This window comes from Apteryx mantelli, chromosome 4 (assembly GCF_036417845.1).
Source record: "Apteryx mantelli isolate bAptMan1 chromosome 4, bAptMan1.hap1, whole genome shotgun sequence".
NCBI lineage: Eukaryota > Metazoa > Chordata > Aves > Apterygiformes > Apterygidae > Apteryx > Apteryx mantelli.
The window spans coordinates 80,038,353-80,060,598 of record NC_089981.1 but is presented as its reverse complement, the minus strand read 5'-3'; the positions used below and the strand labels follow the sequence as shown (position 1 = coordinate 80,060,598).

The following is a 22,246-nucleotide window of genomic DNA, read 5'->3' as shown; positions in this document are numbered from 1 at the left end:
TGCCATTAATGCAGCAAACTCTGTCCTGAACATGCAGGGAGCAGCACTAGTTGTAACTGGCTGTTGCAAGCAGAGTTCCCATGTGCTATTGCTGACCTTTGGGGGAAGTGACCACTTTTGAGGACTTTGCTAGCAAGACCAGACTACACAATCTAGACTATTTCTTCAAACTATACTGCAACAACAGTTGTAACTGGGGCTGTGTCCAGTTCCTTCTCTCTCCCTCTCCCTCCTCTTGCCAGTAATGCTGCCCCTATTCTCACATTATTCTAGGTAACTGCTGCTCCGATCCAGGTACAGATGGGGCTTTTGCTGTCTCTGCTTTTGCTGTGTGTGGACACAGTGCTGACAAACCTGTTGCTCCTGCTCCAAATATGAGTTAGTTTAGAACATAGGGACCTTTGTTCCTGACTTTGTTCTTAATCTTAGACAGTTGTAGTGAATTTCATGAGACCACTATATTCTTAAAGTATCTGTAAAAAGCTGTATATCATTTGGAGGGATGGTGGAGAATATTTGTGTTTTTGTTTCTTCTTAGATTTTTGCATGACCAACATTTATTATGACTTCCTAAAATGTAGTGTAGCTAGCAGTTGCTGAAATTTGCATAGTAAGAGATTAAGCTAAATAGATAATATTAATGCTTGCACATTCATTTGTATAACTTGGTCCCTATTACTGTATACTATTCAATTTTGAGTATTAGAATTTATGTATGATGTTCATTTCATAGAAGGTATGCAAAATTATTGTGAACATTTGCATAGGTAGTTCAGTTCTGAATAGGCCCATTCTCCCCACTCACAGGGAGGAGTACCAGTGCTAACGATTTTTGCTGTGAAAAGGGAGAAGAATTGTAATTTTCACAAAGCTCACTAGTGACTTTGTTGTTGCTTTGGGGTTTTTTGGCCAGTGCTTCAATGAAAAAGGTGAATTGTTTGAGTTGAGAAGGAGATCCAACAATTAGGAAGAATCCCTCAGATGAGTGTGGGATTTGCATGGCAGAGAACAAATGTTGTGCTAGAATATAGGCAGTTATCCCCAGGCACAAGATACACTGCAGTCCATGATTCAGCAGAAAACTTAAGTAAACAGCTAAGTTTAGGTGCAAGAAGATTTTTGGTGGGTATGCTGACACTGCTGCTTGAGCTGAGACTGAATTTATTGCATCATGAGTGCAAACCATTTGCATCTATATTGCCTGGTATGTGGGGAGGGAGGGAAAGAAGGTAGCAGACTTCTACCCCATCCGTCCTCAGTTTCCCTGTCTAGAGAGCCAGCTGCTTGCTCCACACTTGAGGTCTTGTGCAAGCCAGCATGCAGGCAGACTGGATGAACAGGCACTCTGGCTTTGAACAAGAGCTCCAGCCTGTAGCTGGCACAACTATGCAGATTTACTATTGTCTTCTGGGAACTATTTGGTGCTTAAAGATAAGTACCTGCTTAAATGTTTGGCTGAATCAGAATTTGGAAGCATAATAAGCCCCTGAATTTCTAAGCGTTTTAGGGCATAAAATCCAAGATTACATTTAACAGCCAAATTGCTCTCATAGGTTTAGGAAAAAAACCCTCCATGGGTTATAAGCAGGAAGCACGCCCTGCTAACCTACAACGCTTATAATCCTAGCTGGTCAAGGCTGCCTATAGAGAGATCCTGTTTTTCAGCATTGATTTCTGCCCACAATGGAATACAATTCCTTTGAAAGCTTTACAGCTGGGGCTTCTTTGCAGTTGTGAATTGATATCAGAGGAAGAGAGAGGCAATCCTCAGAGAGAGAGAATTAGAAATCAAGTTAATTAATACCAATTTAAAATTCAAAAAGATCAGGACTGCTGGAATATTTTTTAAATTCAGTTGGTCTAATAAGAGAGAGACTCTTGCAGACACCTAAGTGCTTTGCCAGGGAGCCTTCCCCTTCATGTCCTGAAGAAAGACTTGGGGCCTGACAGTTATCCTGTTTCCTCAGCTGACTGTTTCCCCAACTATTTTTCCAACTGTAGAAAACTTTATTTCTCCTTCCAAACTTGCCTTGAATTTCAGAGTCAGCAGTGATGTCTCCTCCCACAAATTACCTCAGTGCATGCCTAATTCCTCTCATGGGACCATGCTGCTGCTTTGTATAATGTGTTTTTGCAGGTGCCAAATCAGACTTAGGCTGAAGTAACTTGTGGGTTGGGACCAGAGTTCCCTTTTCCTTCCCTGATGGTTTAGAGAACTGGGAGGCAGGGGGCAGCAAGTGCCTTTTCATTGTCTCTCCTCTGAGGCACAAGAGCTAGAGCTCAGTCACTGTCTGTGAGGAGTAAGAGGATCCTGCTTTCTGGTGAGCTTGTCCAGAGCTGATGCTCTTGTCTACTCTTTCCCCAGGTCTCTGGGTCTTTTTTTCCTTCCACTTCCATGAGAAGCAGCAAACACTCAGCCTGGAGTTTCTAGTCTTGCTGGGTTTTGTGGGTAGTGTTTTCACTAGTATTTGTCACCCTTACACAGTCTTCGCTGTTCTGCAGCTCAAAAGACAAAAAGTGTTTTTTTAAAAACACCTGGGGCAGGCAGGATCCCATCTCCAAGTAAAACTCAATAGGAATGAGATACCTCACTTCTTTAGCTGCCTTTGGAAATCCCAGCCCAAAACAAGTACATGTACAAACTCAAATACTAGCTTTGACACCAATGCTAAGTCTCTTCGATTCCTTTACCTAGATGAATTCTCCTATAGCCAGTTGCATTTATCTGCAAGTGTAACGATGCCTTGGCTGTTGGAGTTGGCTTGTAAGATGGAAATATGTTGAGGCTCTACTTTGAGTCCCGCGTGCAAAAGGTTTCTCCTCCCCAGCTTCACACACTCAACCAGGTGGAGTGAGGCAGGCAGCCAGCTAGGGAGCATCAGCGATGTTTAAAAGCAAGACTAGTTTTGAAGGAAACCTCCGAGCAGGTGAGAGGCAAGAGTGTGCGGTGAGCAGCTCTCTGGCTGGTTTGAGGGAGGAAATGCATATAGTGCAAGGATGCTGTGTCTGAGCCTGCTTGAGCTTTTTTGTAGATTTCTGCAAACTCTTCCCCTAAAGCTTGGACACCCAGACCAACCTGGAGAAGCCAGGCTGAAAATGTGTTAGAAAGACAGTATTATTTATAAATACACTCACACATATGCACACATGCATGTATCTCTTTTGCACCATTCTAACCTCTGCTTGTACTTATCTGTTGCCAAACAGTGCAGAGTTTGGCTGGAGTAGGAGTTTGTCTTAGTGATATTTCAAAGGCTTCTTTAACCTGCCTTCTCCAAAAGCAGGCCTCTGGGAACACTCTAGCAGGAAGGGTATTTAAAGAAGTTGAACCCTGTGTGGTATCTATGTTTGTATTTTTTTATTGTTATATGATACAAAGGGAAAATCTTTGTGGCCTCTGCCCATGCAGCCCCTCCTGCTGCTGCCCGTAGCAAAGCTGTGGGCCACGCCGATGCAGACTGCGGGTTGCAGTCATTTGGATGCTACATTCCCTGTGATTCAATGAGCCTTTGCTTTGGCCTGTGTAAATTACCAGTAGGAGAGTGAGAGTTTTCACAGAGCCTTACATTGTCAAATGCAAACTGATGCTGCTCTCCAACACACTGGAGTATTGCCACAAAAGTATTTTGTTATACTGAAAATATTACACGTGTCCTGGCTACCATCTGTGTTTAACTTCCCTGTCAATTCCCTGTCAGCAGTGCACATTGGGTTAGAAAAATATGAGCTAAAAAGTTTTGGTTGAGTTTTTAGATCAATGCTAGTTTTTTATTTTATTTTCTTAAAGAAACAATTGAAGCCATTTTTTGGAATAGAATTTTCTCCTGAGGGCAAAAAGGCTCATAGCATCTTATCCCATGAATCCATGAGACATCTTTCATCTGTGGACTTTCAGTAGGAATCACAAAGACAACAGCCTGATGAGTCACTTTAAAAACTGAAGAACACATGCTTGCTATGGAAAATAATCATTTTGCTTAGAAAAATAATCATTATAATAATCAGTGACAGATGCTTGAATACGTAGACCTCATTCATGAAGGCATTTAGTGTCAGGGAGGTGACATATGTGTGTATGTAGCATACACACAGATATATACCAGAGACAAATCCCATTGCTTAACTATGATACGGGTATAAACTCTCCTGTTAACAGGTAGAGTGGGTCAGAGTAGTTGTTAGGTTGCCTTTACTTTCTACACTGCCTTTTTCTTAGCTTTAGTATCTGTGAAGTGACACTTCGGATATGATATCCAAAGGTGGATGTGGTTGCGATGTGAGAGGAGTGGGAAAGCACTGGGCAGTGCACTAGCTCCGAAGGGCTCGGGTGTGTTTCTAACGGGGGGTTGCAGGTGCTTTAACTCCTCCTGCCTCCGACTACCCTTCTGATGTTATCCAGCATCTGTCCTGCTAGGAACAAAGAGTTGCAGTTCTCTTCATGGCCTTCCCTCAGCTACACAAAACATTGGAGATTTACCCTGTGTAGAATTCAGGAAGGAAGCAGAGTTGAAGGAAATAGGAGCACGCACTTTACAGTTTTATTGCATGACCAGAGGGTACATTTCACTCTGAACAATATTCCCAATTCAGGAATTCTGCCCTGTGGTCTCCTAAATGACAAGTGACCCTGTCATGGACATGATCCTGTCATGAATTCAAGATAATTTAAAATACAGACATGCAGGAGACAAACAGAATATATTTTGAAAACAGTCTCAACACCTCATTTTGCAAACCATATTCTTCTGCAACACAATGCAATATTCTGACTCAAAACAGCTAGCCTGTTTTTAATAGATAGTCAATTGTTTGTGGAAGAAAAGATAAGGTGACAAAGGGGAAAAAAAGATGTATTTAAAATAGTTACATAGTGGTAGGAGCCTAGACGGGAGAATTCATTTCAAAATTTTTTTATTTTCTTATTCAGAGAAGAAACTCAAGCATATATTTGGTGTAGGAAGTTGGTATACATTTCCTGAAGACAGAAACACTACATGCTATCATGTAGACTTTATGTTAGAACCGGGTTTTCAGAACAACCTCTAAACACACATCAGTCTGTGTTATGGGTCTTAGAAAACACAGAATCAGATGTGCTAATTCAAAACTGATGTCACCTGCAAAATGTTCAGTACAAGAAAGAACATGCAAACCTTGTGTTTGAGTGAATGTGGCTTTTATCATCCCTCTTCTCCAAAGCTCACACCCCATACATAATGTATCTAAAATCACTTTTGCATTTTTCTGACAAAAATTCAGACAGTCATGTAGACTGGTCAGATTTACAGTTTATAATCTGATTTGGATTTTGGTGAAACTTTTGTCTCTGCTTTTAAATCCGCTTGGGTGTGAACATCCTTGAACTAATGAGAATCCTGTCTGTATCCAGATCCTAAATTTGCATCTCAGATCATTTCCTCTGCTGATGGAAATAACCCATTTTTATCTCATTGGAATTTTTGCTTTCAGGGGAAGACCCTGGAGACCATAAATATTCTTTCCTTATGCTTAGGCAGTTTGGGAAGAGACTCAGCTTTTGCATGGCTAGTTTCCACACCTGCATACAGTGAGAAAATGCTCATAGAGCTTCAGGAGTGCTGACATTGTTTTAGAGATATTTCTGTTCATAGTTTTCACCTTATCCCCTAAAGTGTATGTTTCTATTCCTGTCCTCCATAAGAAAGAGTAAATCTATTCTGAACTGTATTTTAGTATTCACAGATATACACCCAAGAGTTTTTTCGTGTTTTTTTTTTTTTTTTTTTTTTGAAGTGGCAAGATTCCACTCAGTAATTTCTGAATCAACAACTGCATAGAAGACAGCACTTTGAAATAATCCTGGCATAGAAGGGAGAAATCACAAGTGCACTCTCAAAACACTTTATGGTTGTTTCTGATAGGTTAGACTGCAGTTTGCTTAATATATAGTAAGTACTGTTTATTTAAATGCAGGCATATAATTAATAGTATCTTTCTGTTCTGTTGTTGGGAAGAATATTCATATAGCAATGCTTTCTCTTGAAATTTAGTTTCTTTTGTCCAGGCCAAAGAGTGTAATTAATTGAACTGATATTGCAAACACAGATTAATGTGAATGTATGCACCTGAATGCTTAAACTTTTCTACCTCTCATAGCTGCTATAATTGCTCGAACTGTTGTTGCACACAATAGTCAAAAGAACTGGATCTATATACGAGTCTAAATCCTATTTTCATAGATGACTTAAGGATTTAGGAACTAACTCTTACTAGTTTACTGTGAGATCATATTCCCTTAGAAATGGGCATAGACACCTAAGAAGGGCTGTGGTGGTTTTGGAACCAAATTAGAAGTTGGGGGAAAAGAATCCTCTGATTGGTCAAATAATGACACGTTTAGTTTTTTCTCACCAAAAAGAAAAGCCAGCAACCTTGATTTATTAGACGTAGAAGGTTATGGGTTACCTGAAATGTTGCATTTCACTGGGGGCCAGAGTGATGAGCTGTCTTGTTAATACGGCTCAAAGAGGCCTTTCCCACAGTCAGATACCTACAGAGCAGTCACCCCAAATGTGAGAGGTGCTGGTTTAATCCCCTCCTCTGCTGAGGAGATATGAACCCCATCTACAGGGCAAATGCTCCCACCACAATGTTATTCTAGATCTTCCTCAAATCCTCCCAGTGGAGCTTTTTCCACTTGGCTTAAAATTCTGAAATAATGACTTTTTAGCCTCATGGTTGTGATGTGTATCAAGGAGATAAAGCACTTAGCAACAAGAAATGCTCATTGAAATAGCTTGAATTATTTGTATAACGTGGAAACTCAGTTTGAGAAGTTTTTACCCCTGCCTTTCCACTGGATTTTATTGTAAAGTGAGGGCTGAGATAACCTACAAGGAGGTGGGAACGAAGTTCAATTTTACCATTGACCTCCTGGGTGAATGCTCACATAAGTGGGTAAATAGCCCTATGAGGAAGCTATGCTTCACCTCCTCCCTGTTTTTTCCCCCATTTTCCCCAAATTAGGGCAAATTTGACTTGACTGTGTAAACAGGTTCTGAACAGGGTTTATGAATGTGAATGAAACTGAAGTTCCTATGGCAAATTTTGCTTTTTGAAAAAAAAAAAGAAAAAAGAAAAGTCTCCCAGTTTTTCTGTTTTATCACTCGGGCTCTTTACAGTCTGGCGCCAAATCCTTCCTTTTACATAAGCCAGACCCAATTCTGGTGACACATTACTTTAACAGATTCACACGACTGGTGCCAGCATTCCCTCGAGGAACCCAGTGGCTTTAAACTAGTGAAATATTAGACCATAGATCAGGAAAGTAAGGCAGTAAAGTGTTTGAAAATCAACTGTCATAGTATTCCACATGATACAGACCAGAGCTTTTCATCCACTGATTCCTACAGCAAAGGGAATTATTTTTCCCTGTAAACACTGAGAAGTTGAATAATTTGTGTCTAAAATACAGCACATCTTTCTACAACATGCCGGATCTTGATTTAACGAATTAACCACTTCCACGTTCAAGGCTGCTGCCGTGGTTTTAACCCTCATTGTTAAAACAGTGTTCAGTATTTGACTTCAGAAGGTGCTAACAATCCCCTTATCAAACCACAGTCTTTAAGAGCTGAAAACAGTCTTTTTGCCAAATCATCCTGAGGAGATCCTTGCTGAGCAGCATCCTTCAGGGTGGGGAGGAGGAGGACTGCGCTGGGGTCCGTGACCGGTGCACACCGGTGGCATCCGAGTGGTATTGCTCAAACACTCTCCAAACAAAACCAGTGCTGTTTCTCAGCCCAAGCTGCACAACTGAGAAATCAATATATTGTGATCTAAAGTACACTGCTAAAAGGTTTTTGCAGGTTTATATTAAAAAAAAAAAATCAGTTCCACTGACATCTCCTTCCCCTGAGTCGCTGCTTCTCTAAAAACACTCCTGCAAAGTTTCAAGAGGGCTTTCTTGACATCAGACTGATCAAGCCTTATTTCTCACGTCTTTTTCTGTCAGAGACAGACAAGCACTGCTGAGGGGGACAGGAGAGTGCCACAAATCAGAATAAAATCAGTGAGGAAAACTGTTAGTGCATTTGCTATGAGGGATTTCAACACTCAGGCTCTGAGGAGAGGGACCCAGCATGGCAGCGCCCGTGCTGGCAGAGCTGACGCTGATTTTGGGCTTAGCTCGGCCTGTTTGGTCTCAGTCAACTCACGCAGCTTCATAAACCGCAGAACATTGGTGGCACAAGGTTTGGGCAAATTGCTTCAGAAAACCTCTGCTTTCAGTGCTGGTGGCTCCCCAACCCCCACAGCTGGCCCATTGCCCTGTGCAGCTCGTGACTTGTGTGGTGTCAAGCCTGTTGTGGACTGTTCTCAAATCACTGTAGACTTGCCATTAGTGAAAAGAGCACGTTAACACCCTTGCTATAGTTTTAAAAGGTTTGTCTGTCGTGTGGTACCACCTGCAAAGGTCTGAAGTAGATCTTTATTGCTTACATTCAGAGCAGGACCTGAAAGCATTTCAGCTTCTCTGAAAATGTATGTCCTGTGACTTATATATTTGTGAACTGTTGTCTCTTATAGCCACTTGAGAAAAGCTTTATAAAAGTCTAGATTAAACACCATGTTATGCTGCTAAAGAGGTCCCTGCATAATGGATATTTTGGAGCAACAATAGAACAGTTTTGTATAATTTGTTTAAGCACTGAAAGCAGGAGAGGGGCAGATCCTTAGCTGGTGTATATAGTTTAGCTTTGTGAGCCATACTGGAGCCATGCCAGCCTGCACAAGCTGAGAATAGAGCTTGGTGTATTTTGAATATTCTCTCTCATGCTTTGTATGGTCCTTTGCAGTGTAATGACTGCTGATTTGGAGCATTAATTGCATGATTTCCACAGAAACAGAGTTGGAGTTATGTTTATTATTGTTTTGATACAGTATCAAAAGGGAAGTCTTTTATTAACATTTTTAATATAGCCATTTGTAAACATCTGGCAAATAAAAATTGTAAGTCCAATCCTCCTACTAATGAAGCCATTGAAAAAAGTTTCCTTTGGCTTTAATAGGAGCTGGAATGAGTTCAATATAGGTGATATATTCTAGTGTAACTGATAATGAATTAATGTGTTTTATATATTGAATGCTTTTCGCTGGACAGTGCATTGGCTTTTTATGATTTGGTGACATACAAATAAATTATTTGAAAATTCAATATTTCTGTGCCTGTCTTTTCAAGGTCAGTTGAAATTGTTACAATGTAAGCTAAAAAAGCCCCCAAAGTCAGCAGTGGTACCTTGGTCCATTGTACTCATTCCCCATTTGGTCCTGCCACTGTCTACTTCTCGTCCTCTTCAGAAACGTGACTTGTGGAGCCAATGCATTGCAAACACACTGTGGAGTCCTCCTAGTGATACAGACGCTGCAGACTTTGACTTGATCCTCTGTCAGGACTCGTGTCATGGAGGAGAACCTCCCTCAGCAGCACTGCTGAGGTCACATATACTCTGGGCAGGGTTAACAGGAGCCTCTCCATGCCACGGCTTGCATGGCCAAGGATAGCACCAACCATCCTCACCTGCCTGAGTCCTTTGAGTACCACCTTCCAGTGGTGAGTCCTAATACTGTAGCAGACAAGGAGAAGGTGCCACAACGTCAACATGCAGCTGTGAACCAGCTTGTTACCCAGTGTAGAGGGGTACTACAGGCTGCATGGGCAAGTTCATTTTCCAAATGCCAACTAGTCAATTTTCTTTTTGTAGCACCAACCTTTCTCTTTAGGGGTGGGCCCAACTATTCTGTAGCAGGGAATTAATAAGAAACAAGTCCACTTTGTTATTTTAGGGGTTCCTGAGTTATCTCTTGAGGGCAGCTGGTAATATGCTTTTTCTAGTCACATGCTTCAGCTCTTGTACTTGCTTCCAAGTGGCAAAAGGCAGAAGTGACAACTAAAACTGCTGCTATGGGCTGCTCCTGCTCCATTAGCTTGCTTTCAGGCTAGCAGGGTTGGAGAGATGAAACAAGGAAGAAGGACTAGAAGCAGAAGCCTTTGGTGTTGCTCGTTACCAGCGCTAATGCTAGGTGCATAAAAGGTTAATGTAGAAAAATCTAGTGTCGTCTTGCTGTGTTCTTTTCTATCCCCTTCTATCGTAGGGGTATGGATATGCCTGCTGGTGTAATCAGGTGCTGTTGATGTGGTGAGCCTCCCTGAAGAGGGTGTTGGCAGCTGCGCTACATTCCTGCTGCAGGAATGTGCTGCACACTGTCAGATAGCAAGTATCCTGTGCTGTTGTGGTCTGCTGATTTCTGTTGTGCCTGAATTTAATACCCATTGCATAAGGGATATTAGGCAGCACTTTTACCCCTGCACCCCTAGGCCCTCTCACTAGCCCATTTCCATGCATGGACCTCTTTCTGCTGTCTTCTGGCCCTTTGACTCTTGCCACCCTGGACACTGCTTCTGGGAAGCCCACCTATCCGTTGTCTGCTTCAAAAATTGCTGCAGGAGTCCTCTCCTCTGCCACTTCTCTTTCTGTCCTTTGAAGTATAATCCTCACCATTTCCAAGACAGATTAAATAATTGCTCAGAGCTGGTTGTCTTCAGGTCTCCTGGTTTCTAAAGGGGTACACTACTCTGGCACCAGATTAAATTTATGTGAGCATCCTGACCATTTGTAATAAATTATGTACTCCCTCTCCTTTGTTTCTCTTTATGGGCAATTCTCTGGAGTTGTACTGAAGGGAAATATTACCCAACACGGCCAATTTCATATAATTTTAGAGCTCCTCTTAGCTCTTCCACATGGACTCTTAAAGGGGTCGCTCATAGAAAGACAGCATTGAACAAGAGTAAGGAGAAATCCTGTCCAGCTCACAGCAATGGAAAAAGATCTGGTGTTGGATAAAGAATAGAAAGAAGGGGCAGAGTGGGAAAAAGGGCTGAGATAGGGTGTGTGTGTGTAAGTGTGTGTTTAAGGAGAATGGATAGATGTGGCATGAGTTCCAGAGTGAGGGGGAAATAAAGTTCGCAATTAGGTGTGTTCCAGCAATTAAATGCAGATCAGGAATCAAGATTTTTGGTCCTATTCCCAGCCCTGTTATTGACTTGCTTCATTCACCCACATCCATAGGTTTTCTCAGCTTCAGTTTCTTCATCTGCAAAATATCACCACTCTCACAGGGATAGGGTTAAGCTTTTAGTTATTTCAAACATTCTGGTCATGCTTTGAAATTAATTTGTTTCGGCTTTCTGCAATCTGCCATGTATCTGACTGACTGCAGCAAACAGTCCTGACCCAGGAGACCTTGCAAGGCCATGGCCTAAACTCAGCAGACAACTCAAGTGCTGCTTTTGCCAATGTCCAAAACTGTCCCAATCAGAGCCTCGGCAGAAGCCAAGAATAGCTGTTCCTCTGTTTAATTTCCCTGACAGCCCTGATGCAATAGTGTTTCTCAGAGCGTGCCTCACTCACACTGATAAATCTGGGCCCCAGCAAGGTGGATGCGGCCATTTTCTGTTTAAACCAGGCCTGGGGAAAGGTGGTCCCAGGGTCCATCTCTTGGCAAGCAGTGCAGGAAGGTGAACCTTCACATGGATTTCAAGCTACATCCTCATCTTCCTTCAGAGCCCTTCCTTCAGAGGAGATCTCATTTCATCTTAACCTTTTGAGGTCAGTCCAGGCTTTGCTTACTTGCTTTAATATGCAGTGAGTTTCAGGGAGTGCACTGTTCCTTCAAAGAAAGGCTCCTGTTTTGAATGTGCTAGCTACAGACGTGTCAGTCCACATCCAAAAAAGGAAGCCTGCTGACTTGCCAAAGGGTTAAAAGCATATGCATTAAAAAGATCGTAAACATTAAAAAAGTAAAACAAAGGTTTTGATGACCCACTTGCCCCATGAATACACCATTCTCAACTTTTTCATCAGAGAGTGACCAGCACACAAGTTTAAAATCTTTCTTCTTTATTATCTAAAAAGCAGAGCAGAGGTGGGGGCAGAGGGTAGGGAAGCGTTGGTGGAACTTACCCTGGAAGCTCGAGGTACATGATGGGTTTGTGCACAGAGCCGCTGAGCTAAGTGCCTCCTGCAACAATCTCTGGTTCCCAGTCTCTGACGGCTCATCATATGCAATTGCTATGGGCTTTTGATATCTCAGGATGAGCATGAGAATAGCTCCCGAAGTGACCTCTTTTTGTCTCTGATACTGCAACTTTTTGGATCCATTTTCAATCATATTGCTGCCCACCTTCCTCTTGAGCGCAGGCTGCATATTTTGTTCCTGTTTCGTCTTTTGCCTAGTTTAAGTCTGTGGACTGCTTGGGAGAAGACTGCTGTGGCAGAGAAATGTTGCCCTCTCTTTTTTCAAAAAGTCAATTAAAAATAAAGCACCAGATTTTCTTCTTTTTGGTTGGTTGCAATGGCAGGGGAGTTCAAGACATGGTCTTGCAAATGTCACTCTCCTTGTCTCTGCAGTGTTTTCTCTCTTTTTTGTTTTCTTCAGCTTTAACAGGTTCTGATGTCGTCCTTATCATACTGAATAAAACCAAGCACGCATCATATGCATTTCTTTAATGTCACTTGAAAAGAATTTAAGGCCTAAAAAGCTGATGATGATATTTTTGTCAAGGAAGAAAATAAAGCTGAGAAAGCTGCTGTTCATAAGCTTGCGTGTGCTTGCTCTCCTCTCAGATGAGCAGGGCAATGTTCCGCATTTGTTGCATGAGCTCCACTAAAATGATTCCCTTCAGAGGGATGCACACTATGGTCTGATAGTGGAGGGATAGTAGGGCTGTATCCCCCACATCTTCATAAACAGTCTGTACTACCATTATATAAGGCCTTGAACACACAGGTGTAAATGCATAATCTCTGTCTGAGTGCAAGCGCTGTCATAAACCTTGTAAGCTCAGCTCGTGGGGTTTATGGACTGAATCAAACACAGAGGATTAAACTACTGATTTGATAATTAACCTGGGATTCAAGGCTGTTGTGCATGATATTAGGCAAATACACTATTTACCGTTTAAATGAGTTTTCATGCTCTTTTTCACACCTGGGAGTCAAGTGAAACATTAAGAAACAGGTTTTGCCCATGGAGGCAAAAATGCATGAAGGGAAAGAAGAAAGCCATTTGCCAGGATTTTACTAACAATCATTTCACAGGTGTAGAAATATAACAAACTTGCCAAGCCTTTGGCCACAACAGTAGTGTTTGTGCAATAGTTCAGCCTTATTTTAACTTTTGCAGAATTGCCCTTAGGAGACTTGAGGAGAAAGATGGTTTGGTAGTTAATGCCTTCATCTGAGACTCCACAGACTTATTTTCAGAGCTTGCTGCTGCCTGTACATATCAATGAATTTCTCTATCTGCTTCTCAGATCTACAGTTTGTAACCTCTTTGGGGGACAAAATTAAGATGCTTGTTCACTGTCCAGGATGATGAAGCCCAGGTTTGCTGAGACCTCTAGTTGCTGCTGTGACCACATGGTAATGACAAAAGAGAAAAGAGAACAAATGGCTCCAGGAAGTGCACGACAGGGGTGGTTTTACCGTTCTTCGAGGTGGGTGCTCACACCTTCCCTGGCATATGGCTGGAGTGGACTGGAAGCTTTTTGTGGCCACATGCTGCTTAGCAGTGCTCGGAGATGTTTGTCAGGCCCGTTGCAGATGGAGAACATTGTTATTGCCTTGTAAACCAAGTCCAGCATTTCTGAGCAATGTGTCTTATCTGAAGAAAGAAGATAACGAGTCGGGATTGAAATTCTTCCAGGACTTTGAAATCTTGCTTTGTGCTGGTGTAGTAGAGACTCACAGCCAGGATCAGCACGGCACAAAATGAAAGCCACAGGAACACAGGCAATCCAGATGATGACCTGTCATGTACTGAAAGGGGGTGGGAAGGAGAAAGAAAGCAGCATTTTTTAAGTGTCATCTTAAACACTTCCCAAATTTGACCCCCTGCTGATGTCTTTGTCCTGCTTTTCTGGGAACAGCAGGATACACGGGGCTGTGGTTGTGAAAACTTCTGTAGGCATCAGTTAAGTGATAGTGAGTCACACCTCCCGATGGAGGGTAGTGAATATAAAAGATCTCATCTAATGGAGCATTACAAGAGTTTAATTATATACAATAAGAACAGGATTACCATAGCTAATGCATAATCTCAAATTTCCTTCCAGCAATTATTTTTTATATATTTAAGCTAAACACTGGGTTAAATACTAGGAGGACATTAAGCAACTACATCTAATTATTTAATGCTCACAAATGTTCTATAAAGGGAGATGTAGATTTCTGTCTTTTTCCCTGATAACTCAGCTTGTTCAGGGCCCCTGCTATTTATAGTAAGAACCGAGGTGAGAATCTATTAACCAAGAGGCGTATTTAGAAAGCCCTGGCAGGTTTAACCTCTCTCTAAGTGCTAGGTGTGCTAATTACACTGGAATGTCCTCAGTGCTTGCTCTTAAGCAGGAGAGCATTGTAAACATTTTTTCTGGCCTGTTAAAATATAATTCAAGCATGTTTAAAGTGTCCTAGGTCAGACATAGTACAAGTGTGGAAATCAATGGGCTATGTTTATCTCTCCAACATCCAAGCAGCTCTAAGGTGCGACTCTGACAGAGATTTGGCCACTTTAAAGCGTCCCCTCCCCTCTCAGCTAGCCTGAGCAATTTGGGGCTACCTGCAGACTGCTTCCACGATGGGAAAACATTGATGCCTTCCACTCAACCCTGCTCGGTCTCAGAGAAGAAGGTCCCGCGTCCTGAGCACCGCACGACGCGTGGGAGGCGGGACGGTGGCTCCCCGCCGGCAGCAGCCAGGGCAGCAGTTCTCCCTGCCACCGAGGCAGTGGGACCTTCTCTGGGGCCCGCGCTGCCCCACAGGCTGGTCCCCAAGCCACAGACTCACCGCTCTGGGTTGCTTGTGCTCCTGGGAGCCACTCCAGAGAGTGTAACGGCTGCTCTGCTCGACTGCGTGGTTGTTGCACAATCAGTATTATTTTATAGCACGCTTTGCACCTTAAATGTGCAGTATAAAACCAAATTCATGCCCAAATAAAAACCCGTAGCATGCAGCTATTTTCCTGCCATATGCATATAATCAATAAGAAGATAAAAATGCAGTGTGCATTATTATGGGTAAAGGGTCAACATTAGCTGTAACATATTTAAATTAGCTGCTATTACCAGCCCTGCAATACACAGCAGTCAATTAAACTGTCATACAGATGTACAGAGAAGAAGGTAGAAATCATAAAACCAAGCAAGAAACACATAATAATGTATCAAAAAGTGTATGGGGAAAAGGTAGAATGTTAATAAGCAGTCATTTTAGAGCTAACCAGAAACCAAATCAATGTCCCATAACAGAGCTGAGTGAATTATTTGCAGCAAATAATTTATTCATTTGAATTTAAGGCCTTCTCTCTGTTTGCAAATTATCCATGAGCAGACTTCAATTTTTATAAATTTGTTTATTTGGAATTATTTTATGAATAGTTTATATGAAGATACTTAGCCAGGGAATCACTTATCACTTTTTGCTTTTGCAGAGATTTGCAACTGGAAACAGATATTTCCCCTTTGCCATCTCCCAGACCACATGAGACAGCTCGTGGCTCTCAGCTGGGTGCCTATCTGTCTTTCAGAAGACAGGGCCTGTCTGATAAGCATATCTTATAATAGAGCAGGTTTTCTGTGAATGCAGAACAGCTTTCAACAGCAGCCCTTTTCAATGAAGTGCTTATAACCTTTTTCCATCTCATGGATGTTACTTTCCATGTGAAATTTCCAGGCGATCTCAAATGCAGTCATGATTTTCTCTAAATTCTAAATACAAAACCAAGGATTAAATTTGCTAGTTAAGTTATTTGTTACAACAGGACATTCAGCCCTAGCCAAGTGCCTAGACGAGGAAGAGGACAACTCCTCTGTGGGAAAGGCACTGGACTGAGATACAGGAGATTTTTGTTTCGTTCCTGCCTTGGCTATGCATTTTTGCTGTCACCTGAGGCAAGTCATTAGCGATAAAGCTAACTATGGCTGTGTGTGTGTGCATACACGTATATATGTATCCCCTCCCCTCTTATTGCACTGCATATAGTAGGACCTGGAGGCTGGCTGGGGCCTCTGGAAACGATCATCGTAGTAATAACATCCATATACACACATTTCCTTGAGGGTCTGTGAGGCTGTTTGGCCTCAAATATCCTCGCAAACAAAAAGAAGAAACATATTATTTTTATTATTTCTACCCTGCTGCCAGCATACAAATGAATTGTCTATTCCCCACACATGAAAGTCAGTGGGGAGCACTGCTGTTTCGCTTGGGGTGCTTTCCCTGCATATCTTAGTGAAAAACCTGTACCTATTTTATTGCCATAAAAATATTAATTGTCTTTAAATTAAAAATAGCTTCAGGGATTTAATTTTTGTTTCCACTATTTGTCTTACTAAATGTTGTGTTTAATATACCCTACCAGACCTCATCAACACCCTGTGCTTCACGTGCCAAAAAAGAAAAAGCAACCACCAGGGACAGTATGAAATGCTTCACATTTAGAGGGTAATTTGCACAGTGCATCCCCGCAGCCACAAAGCAACCTCAGGTTAGTGCCATGGATGGCTCACAGTCATAAAGGCAATCTTCAACTTACCCACTACGTAGTCACAGCAGGAAATGGCTAGAAAACAGAATGAAAATGTTATTACATGCCTGGAAAAGCCTCTGTGCAGCAGGTGAATAGGAAAGCAAGCATACTTGGCAGCCGGGTGGTATCTCTGAAATTGCCTATTGCCTTACAGACACGGGGCCACTTCTCACACTGCTTTTGGCTGCAGAGGTTTATGCCAGATGAGGATTTGCCCACTCCATAGAAACATGCGGATATAAGTGCACTTCAGAAAAGTGAGTAACAATTGCTGCATGAGGGATTTCAGAGACAGAGATTGCTTCTGTTGTAGGGAGATCAGGAATCGGCTAACTCTCACCAAAAAAAAAAAAAAAAAAAAGAGCTTCTTATTCTGAATCATTTCTAGAAGGGAAATGAGAAAGGCCAGGAGGCTGAGACAAGAATTAAGTTTAGAAAACAAACCCCACTGTAAGATACAACCTTCATCCAGCAATGTCCTGGAACAGCCTCTGCTTGGCAGCTGGGGCCCAGATGCAATCCAGGATGAAAAGTCCAGGGAATGGAAAAATTTCAGTGGTGCCAGCAACCTTCCCCTTACCAGTCTCTATATTAATACTGCTGTATGTACAAACAGCAAGTCATCTAAATCACAGGCTGTTTGTAATAAAAATATTAATTATAGATTGGGACATCTTTCATGTCTTAATGGAACAAACAGTGTCCGAGTCTTCTCCCTCCTTGCAGTTCAGTGTGACTCAAGTGTAACTGAGTTGAGGTCAGTGTCAGTGGGAGATGAACCAGGTTCCCCTGAGTTGTACCGACTGCAGAGTTACCAGTGCTGGTCTGCCTGCAGACTCTGGCAGTGAGCTGAGGGAGGTACAGCAGCTCGTCAAAATCCTGCTCTTGAGCAGTCAAATGAGCTTGCAAGAGTTTTGGGCTTCCTCTCTGAGCCTTTCCATGAATTCAGTTTTGACTGGAAAGCTCGGGCCATGTCTTTATCAAGATGGAGTGTTTCACTGCTGCATTAGAAGGCACGAGAAACAGCATGTTGCAAAACCAATGCAAGGTCTGCACACAGACGTAGTGGCGGGTGCCAAGCTGAATCAGTAGTCTGAACATGTGGCTGACATCACAGAAATTGCACCATCCTGTCACAGTGTTTTTTACTGACAGACATACCAAAACCATACAGTGTTAGTTCCCTAACAAGAAATACATTTTTTCTTAGTTGGGCCAGCTTGTGAAAGTCAGAATAACGTGATAGTCCTTATTAGGTTATGGATTGAATATAGCCATGTACAGAAGTGCAAATTAGATCCTTTGTGCTAGACTCCTGCTTAAGGTTACTCCCAGTTGACCTACCTGCAAACTGCTTATTGTGGCTCATGCATTAGAGACCAGAGGTTACGTTAGCTATTTTATTCCTTGTGTGCTCTCATTGACAGAAATGGTTGTGACTTGGTTGCTTTTAACCCCAATGGGCCAGCTAGGCTCAGGCGTCCCTTTAGTGTTTAGTTAATTGGCATGCTGTTCAGAAACATGAAATAAGAAAGGGCCAGCTCCCTCCACTGGTATTACATCCCAGTTACCCAGAATGACATGAGCACATTTAAATATGGTCTGAATGAAAGCAGTGCTTTGGGGCAGATTTGGGGCAGAGAAGGACGCAACAAGAGAGTCCATGGTGTCCACTAAACCATGGTGCTGCAATGCTCCCTGCGGGGGCTGATCCAGGAGGTCACAGTTAGAACAGCCCTGGAGTTGCTCTATTTTGATCGAGGACCCTCTGTTTTCCCAGGGCAGGCAGGCAGGAGGATCAGAAGCACTTCTGCAAAGCATGTCACAAAAGGTGTCTGTTCCTCCAGCTGTTCTGGTTCGTGCCGAGCACAGGGCAACAGATAATGTTAGCAGAGGGGGAGGCTAATGAGGATAGACAGAGTGAATGTTAGGAACTAGAAAGGTCATGCCAGAAGGCTTAGTAGCATGAACATTCGTACCATGTTCAATGACTTCTTCTGGCTCACGAAATCGAACTCTTCTCTCTGCTTTTCTCTTTTCCCCCACAGCTTGGTCCACAGGTGGCCTTTTCCTCAGTATTGAAGGAGGACAGCTACTATCATCTGTCTAAGGAGTTGATCAAAACACAAAATGTTGCCATTCAAACTGGAGTAATGAATCTAGGTAAAGTTTTGAACTTTTCTGGCTATATTTTTACCATGACCCTCAAAAGTCATGATATGAAACACACCTGTTGTGATGTTTACACTCAGATCACTGTAATATTGACAGCAAGGCAATATCGTCATAGCTTTTTAGTACTCTAAAGCTGCTTTCTCAGGAAAACACTTTGTTAAAGTAAGGGCAGAAAGGTGTTCAGAAAGGATTTCTCTAAATTGGAGTGAACAGTTACTGAAGGTGGCTGCTCAACAGACTGAGCTAGAAAAACATAAATGTGATATGAAACATATGATTCATACTTTCCAAGTGTTCTGAGCTAAGCAGCCCCATCCTGAATGATGGTGTTATCATTTCAGCAGCTGAGACTACACAGCAGTCTTGTGTTTGGACACTATTATGAGGCATGAGAGAAGGTAATTCGTTTGCACTTTGATATCCTAATTATGTTGTTGGTTTGATTTTTGCTTGGAAGCAACACTCAATCTTTGATTATGGAATCAGATTGTTGTGGATTCTGCCAAATGACAAAAACCAGATCTGCAACAGCAGTAATAAATCCCTTTTCTGCGTAGGAATGCTCCCAGAGTCAAATCCCCAAAGTGAATCCAAAGCAGCTCAGTTCAGAGACACCCACTGTCCTCAGAAAGTGGAGTAGCAGATGGCAAGTTCTCTACTTTTCAAAGGCCTAAGTGGGTGGCAGAGATTCTCCACATTTTATTTTTACTTTAAGATCAAAGTCATCTTCTCCAGCGCTCTATCCCCTCTTCCCTCCCTTCTTCTGCTAAGTAAAAGGTGTTATTTCTTAGGTGGTTTGTTTATTCCTGTTGGTTACTATCTCTGTTCCTCTTTCTTTTTATGTGTGTCTTCCCCAGACGGTAACTGAACACTCTTTCCTCCATGGTTTTCTTCCTGCTTTAATCTTTCTACTGCCCAGTAAACAGAGCATATATCCTTGCCCTACACCTTGTCTTTCAGAAAGTTCCCTTGCATTCAGCCATTCACACAGGTGCTCCCTGGGCTGCAGAGGCAGGATTAAGTCACGTTGTCTACAGTCTGGGGGGTGGCAGACCCCAGAGTGTGGAGAATAAGCAGATTTTGCCAAGCATTGCCTTCTGCCCTCTCTGATTAGCCCCTTGGCTGAACCCAGGCTCACCACACATCAACTGCGGAAGAGATATCGCTATCGGCTGGTTCCAGAAGGGGATTTAGTGGGGACATTGCTGGGCAGATCCAGCCTGCCAGTGTGATTTTCAGTCAGATGCCTGGGCTTCCTACATGATTCATGAGAGAATTATATGCTTAAAAATGGCATCCACAGCAGCTGGCCCATTGAGCAGGCTATAACATAGCCAGTAGGACCTGCCATGGAGTGAGGAGTGTCTTCAGATTTGATACCTTCTCCTGAGAGATTTAGAAGCCAAATTTTGACCTAACTTTTCACTTAGGAGGACACTTTTCTGAGCCTGGGTCAGAGAAGCACCAATACCACCTCAGTTTTGTGGTCTGGGAGCAATATGGTGGAGCTCTGTGTGCAGCTCAGGAGTTAGAAGACCCATCCAAGGTTTGGGGGACCTGGATTCAACTTCCTTCTGAGTCCAAGGGAATATGAACCCACCTCTCCTATGTACACAGCCTCATCATCAGAGTCGTGGGGCAGAAGCGGGAGTAAGGAATTTCAGTGTCTCCCAGTGAAACCATCTCGTTTGGCAAGGAATACTTAAATATTCATTGGGCCAAAGAATGAGAGAAAGACTTTATAGCCTGATGTTTCGGTGCTCATTGGTGGTGGGAGAGGTCTGCTCCTGTCCTTGCTTCAATGAATACTTAATATGAAATACTTAATTATTCATTGGAGCAGGCACTGGGAACAGGGTCTCTCATCTACCAGGTGAGTGCCCTAAGCACTCTGCTATAGCCATGCACATGCACACACTTTCTGGCCCAATAAATATTTAATTATTCTGTGTAAAGTGAGACAGCTTCGGGGACACAGAATGGAAGATGCCCAGCTCAGACTAGCAGTGGTTAGAGATTTTGCTGGGAGGTCTGGTCCAGTGGCAGAGAGAAGGAAACTGAACCTTATATCTGAAGAGATTTGTAACTTCCCAAGCTGCTCCTGTCCATGCAAGCTTTACCAAACACCTCACAGCAACATCACATCACAAGGGAATAATGTTAAAAAATTAGCTGGTTGGGTAGCATGTAGCCAGGGAAGACCTTAAAAATGAAGTGGCATTTGCAATATTTACCAGGCTTAACAACATGAAAATCAAAGCTACACAGTGTCAAAACAAAATGATGCATATTCCCCTCAGACAGAAGCCCAGTGTTAACATACTGTGGCAAGAGCTGGAAATCTACCAAAGTATTAGTCAGAAAATTATATGCCCTTAAAAACAATGCACCTGTGAAAAGCTCTGGGCATTGGACAGAACGACTCTATCACGCATCAAGAAATTACTTACCAGGAGCTCCTCTGTGCTAGAATCGGAAGGTGGGGCTGGACATATTTGGGACATGTACTCTGAATGCCAACATGAAGCCTCCCACACGAAGCTTCAGTTGGAAAGCGACTTGCTCAAGAATATGGGGAGGACCAGGGAAAAGCGTCTGGAGACCCCTCTGGAGACCTCTGGAGAGAGTAGGCAGTGCCACAAAGCCGGCGGAAGCAGCAGCAAATGACAGAGAGGAGTGGAAAGATGAGTTTCCACCCTTCATACCACTGTTGGCTTGGGAAGAATGACGTTACTTGAAATGTACTCGGTAGCCAAAAATAGCACGTAGTGATAATACTAGATATGCAGCTGGAAAGCAGGGCTTTCCTGGCAACTGGAAAGGGGCTGAATAGAGCAAATCACAGATAAACACCTGCAGATTTATATACATAAATGTAAAGTTAAGGCTGTTCTTTTTCTAATGGTTGTTGCAGTTCCATAAGCATTTTGGTTTTCTTTCCAGAAACCATTCCCAATCTCAAAAATATTAAAAGTAGCATTGCTTTTAATCCTTCTTCTGCTGAAAATATGTGGGCAAAAGCCATCAGGAAATGATATAGATGCAGTGGGATCGCATATATCTCCCTCCAGTACAGTTATGGCTTCACTTTATATGTTTTACAAATTAGATCCATTATTATAGTAATAAAGTGGGATTTTTACTTTAGACATTTCTATGGATATTATAATAAGATTATTGATAGGCAAGAGAGATGATTTACTGTTCAAGAGGCTTTAACAACCCCTTGTCAAATGCTGAAGGCTGGTCATCATTAAATATACAATTTCCAGTCAAAAATACCTGCCATGATTGCTGAAATATGGTGGTTTACTGTCTCTACAAGCACAAGCTTGAGTTTTTTTTTGTTTTTCTTCTCCTGGAGCTATTTATTTGCTGTGACATGTCTAAACTACTCCAGGTCTGTATTATTTTCCAGGTGGCTAGATGGAGTCTCCCATGGCAG

At 42.5% G+C, this 22,246-nt stretch overlaps 1 protein-coding gene across 1 annotated transcript; it reads right to left on the bottom strand.

The window, feature by feature from the left end:
- Window positions 1–13,490: 13,490 nt before the first annotated feature.
- C4H14orf180 (chromosome 4 C14orf180 homolog) lies at window positions 13,491–21,305 on the bottom strand. The gene is made up of 4 exons (XM_013941023.2): window positions 21,252–21,305; window positions 18,606–18,732; window positions 16,633–16,659; window positions 13,491–13,859 (listed from the first exon to the last, which is right to left on the bottom strand). The coding sequence occupies exons 1-4, from the start codon at window positions 21,303–21,305 to the stop codon at window positions 13,657–13,659; spliced, it is 411 nt and encodes a 136-aa protein (XP_013796477.1). The 3' UTR covers window positions 13,491–13,656.
- Between the last annotated feature and the right edge of the window lie 941 nt (window positions 21,306–22,246).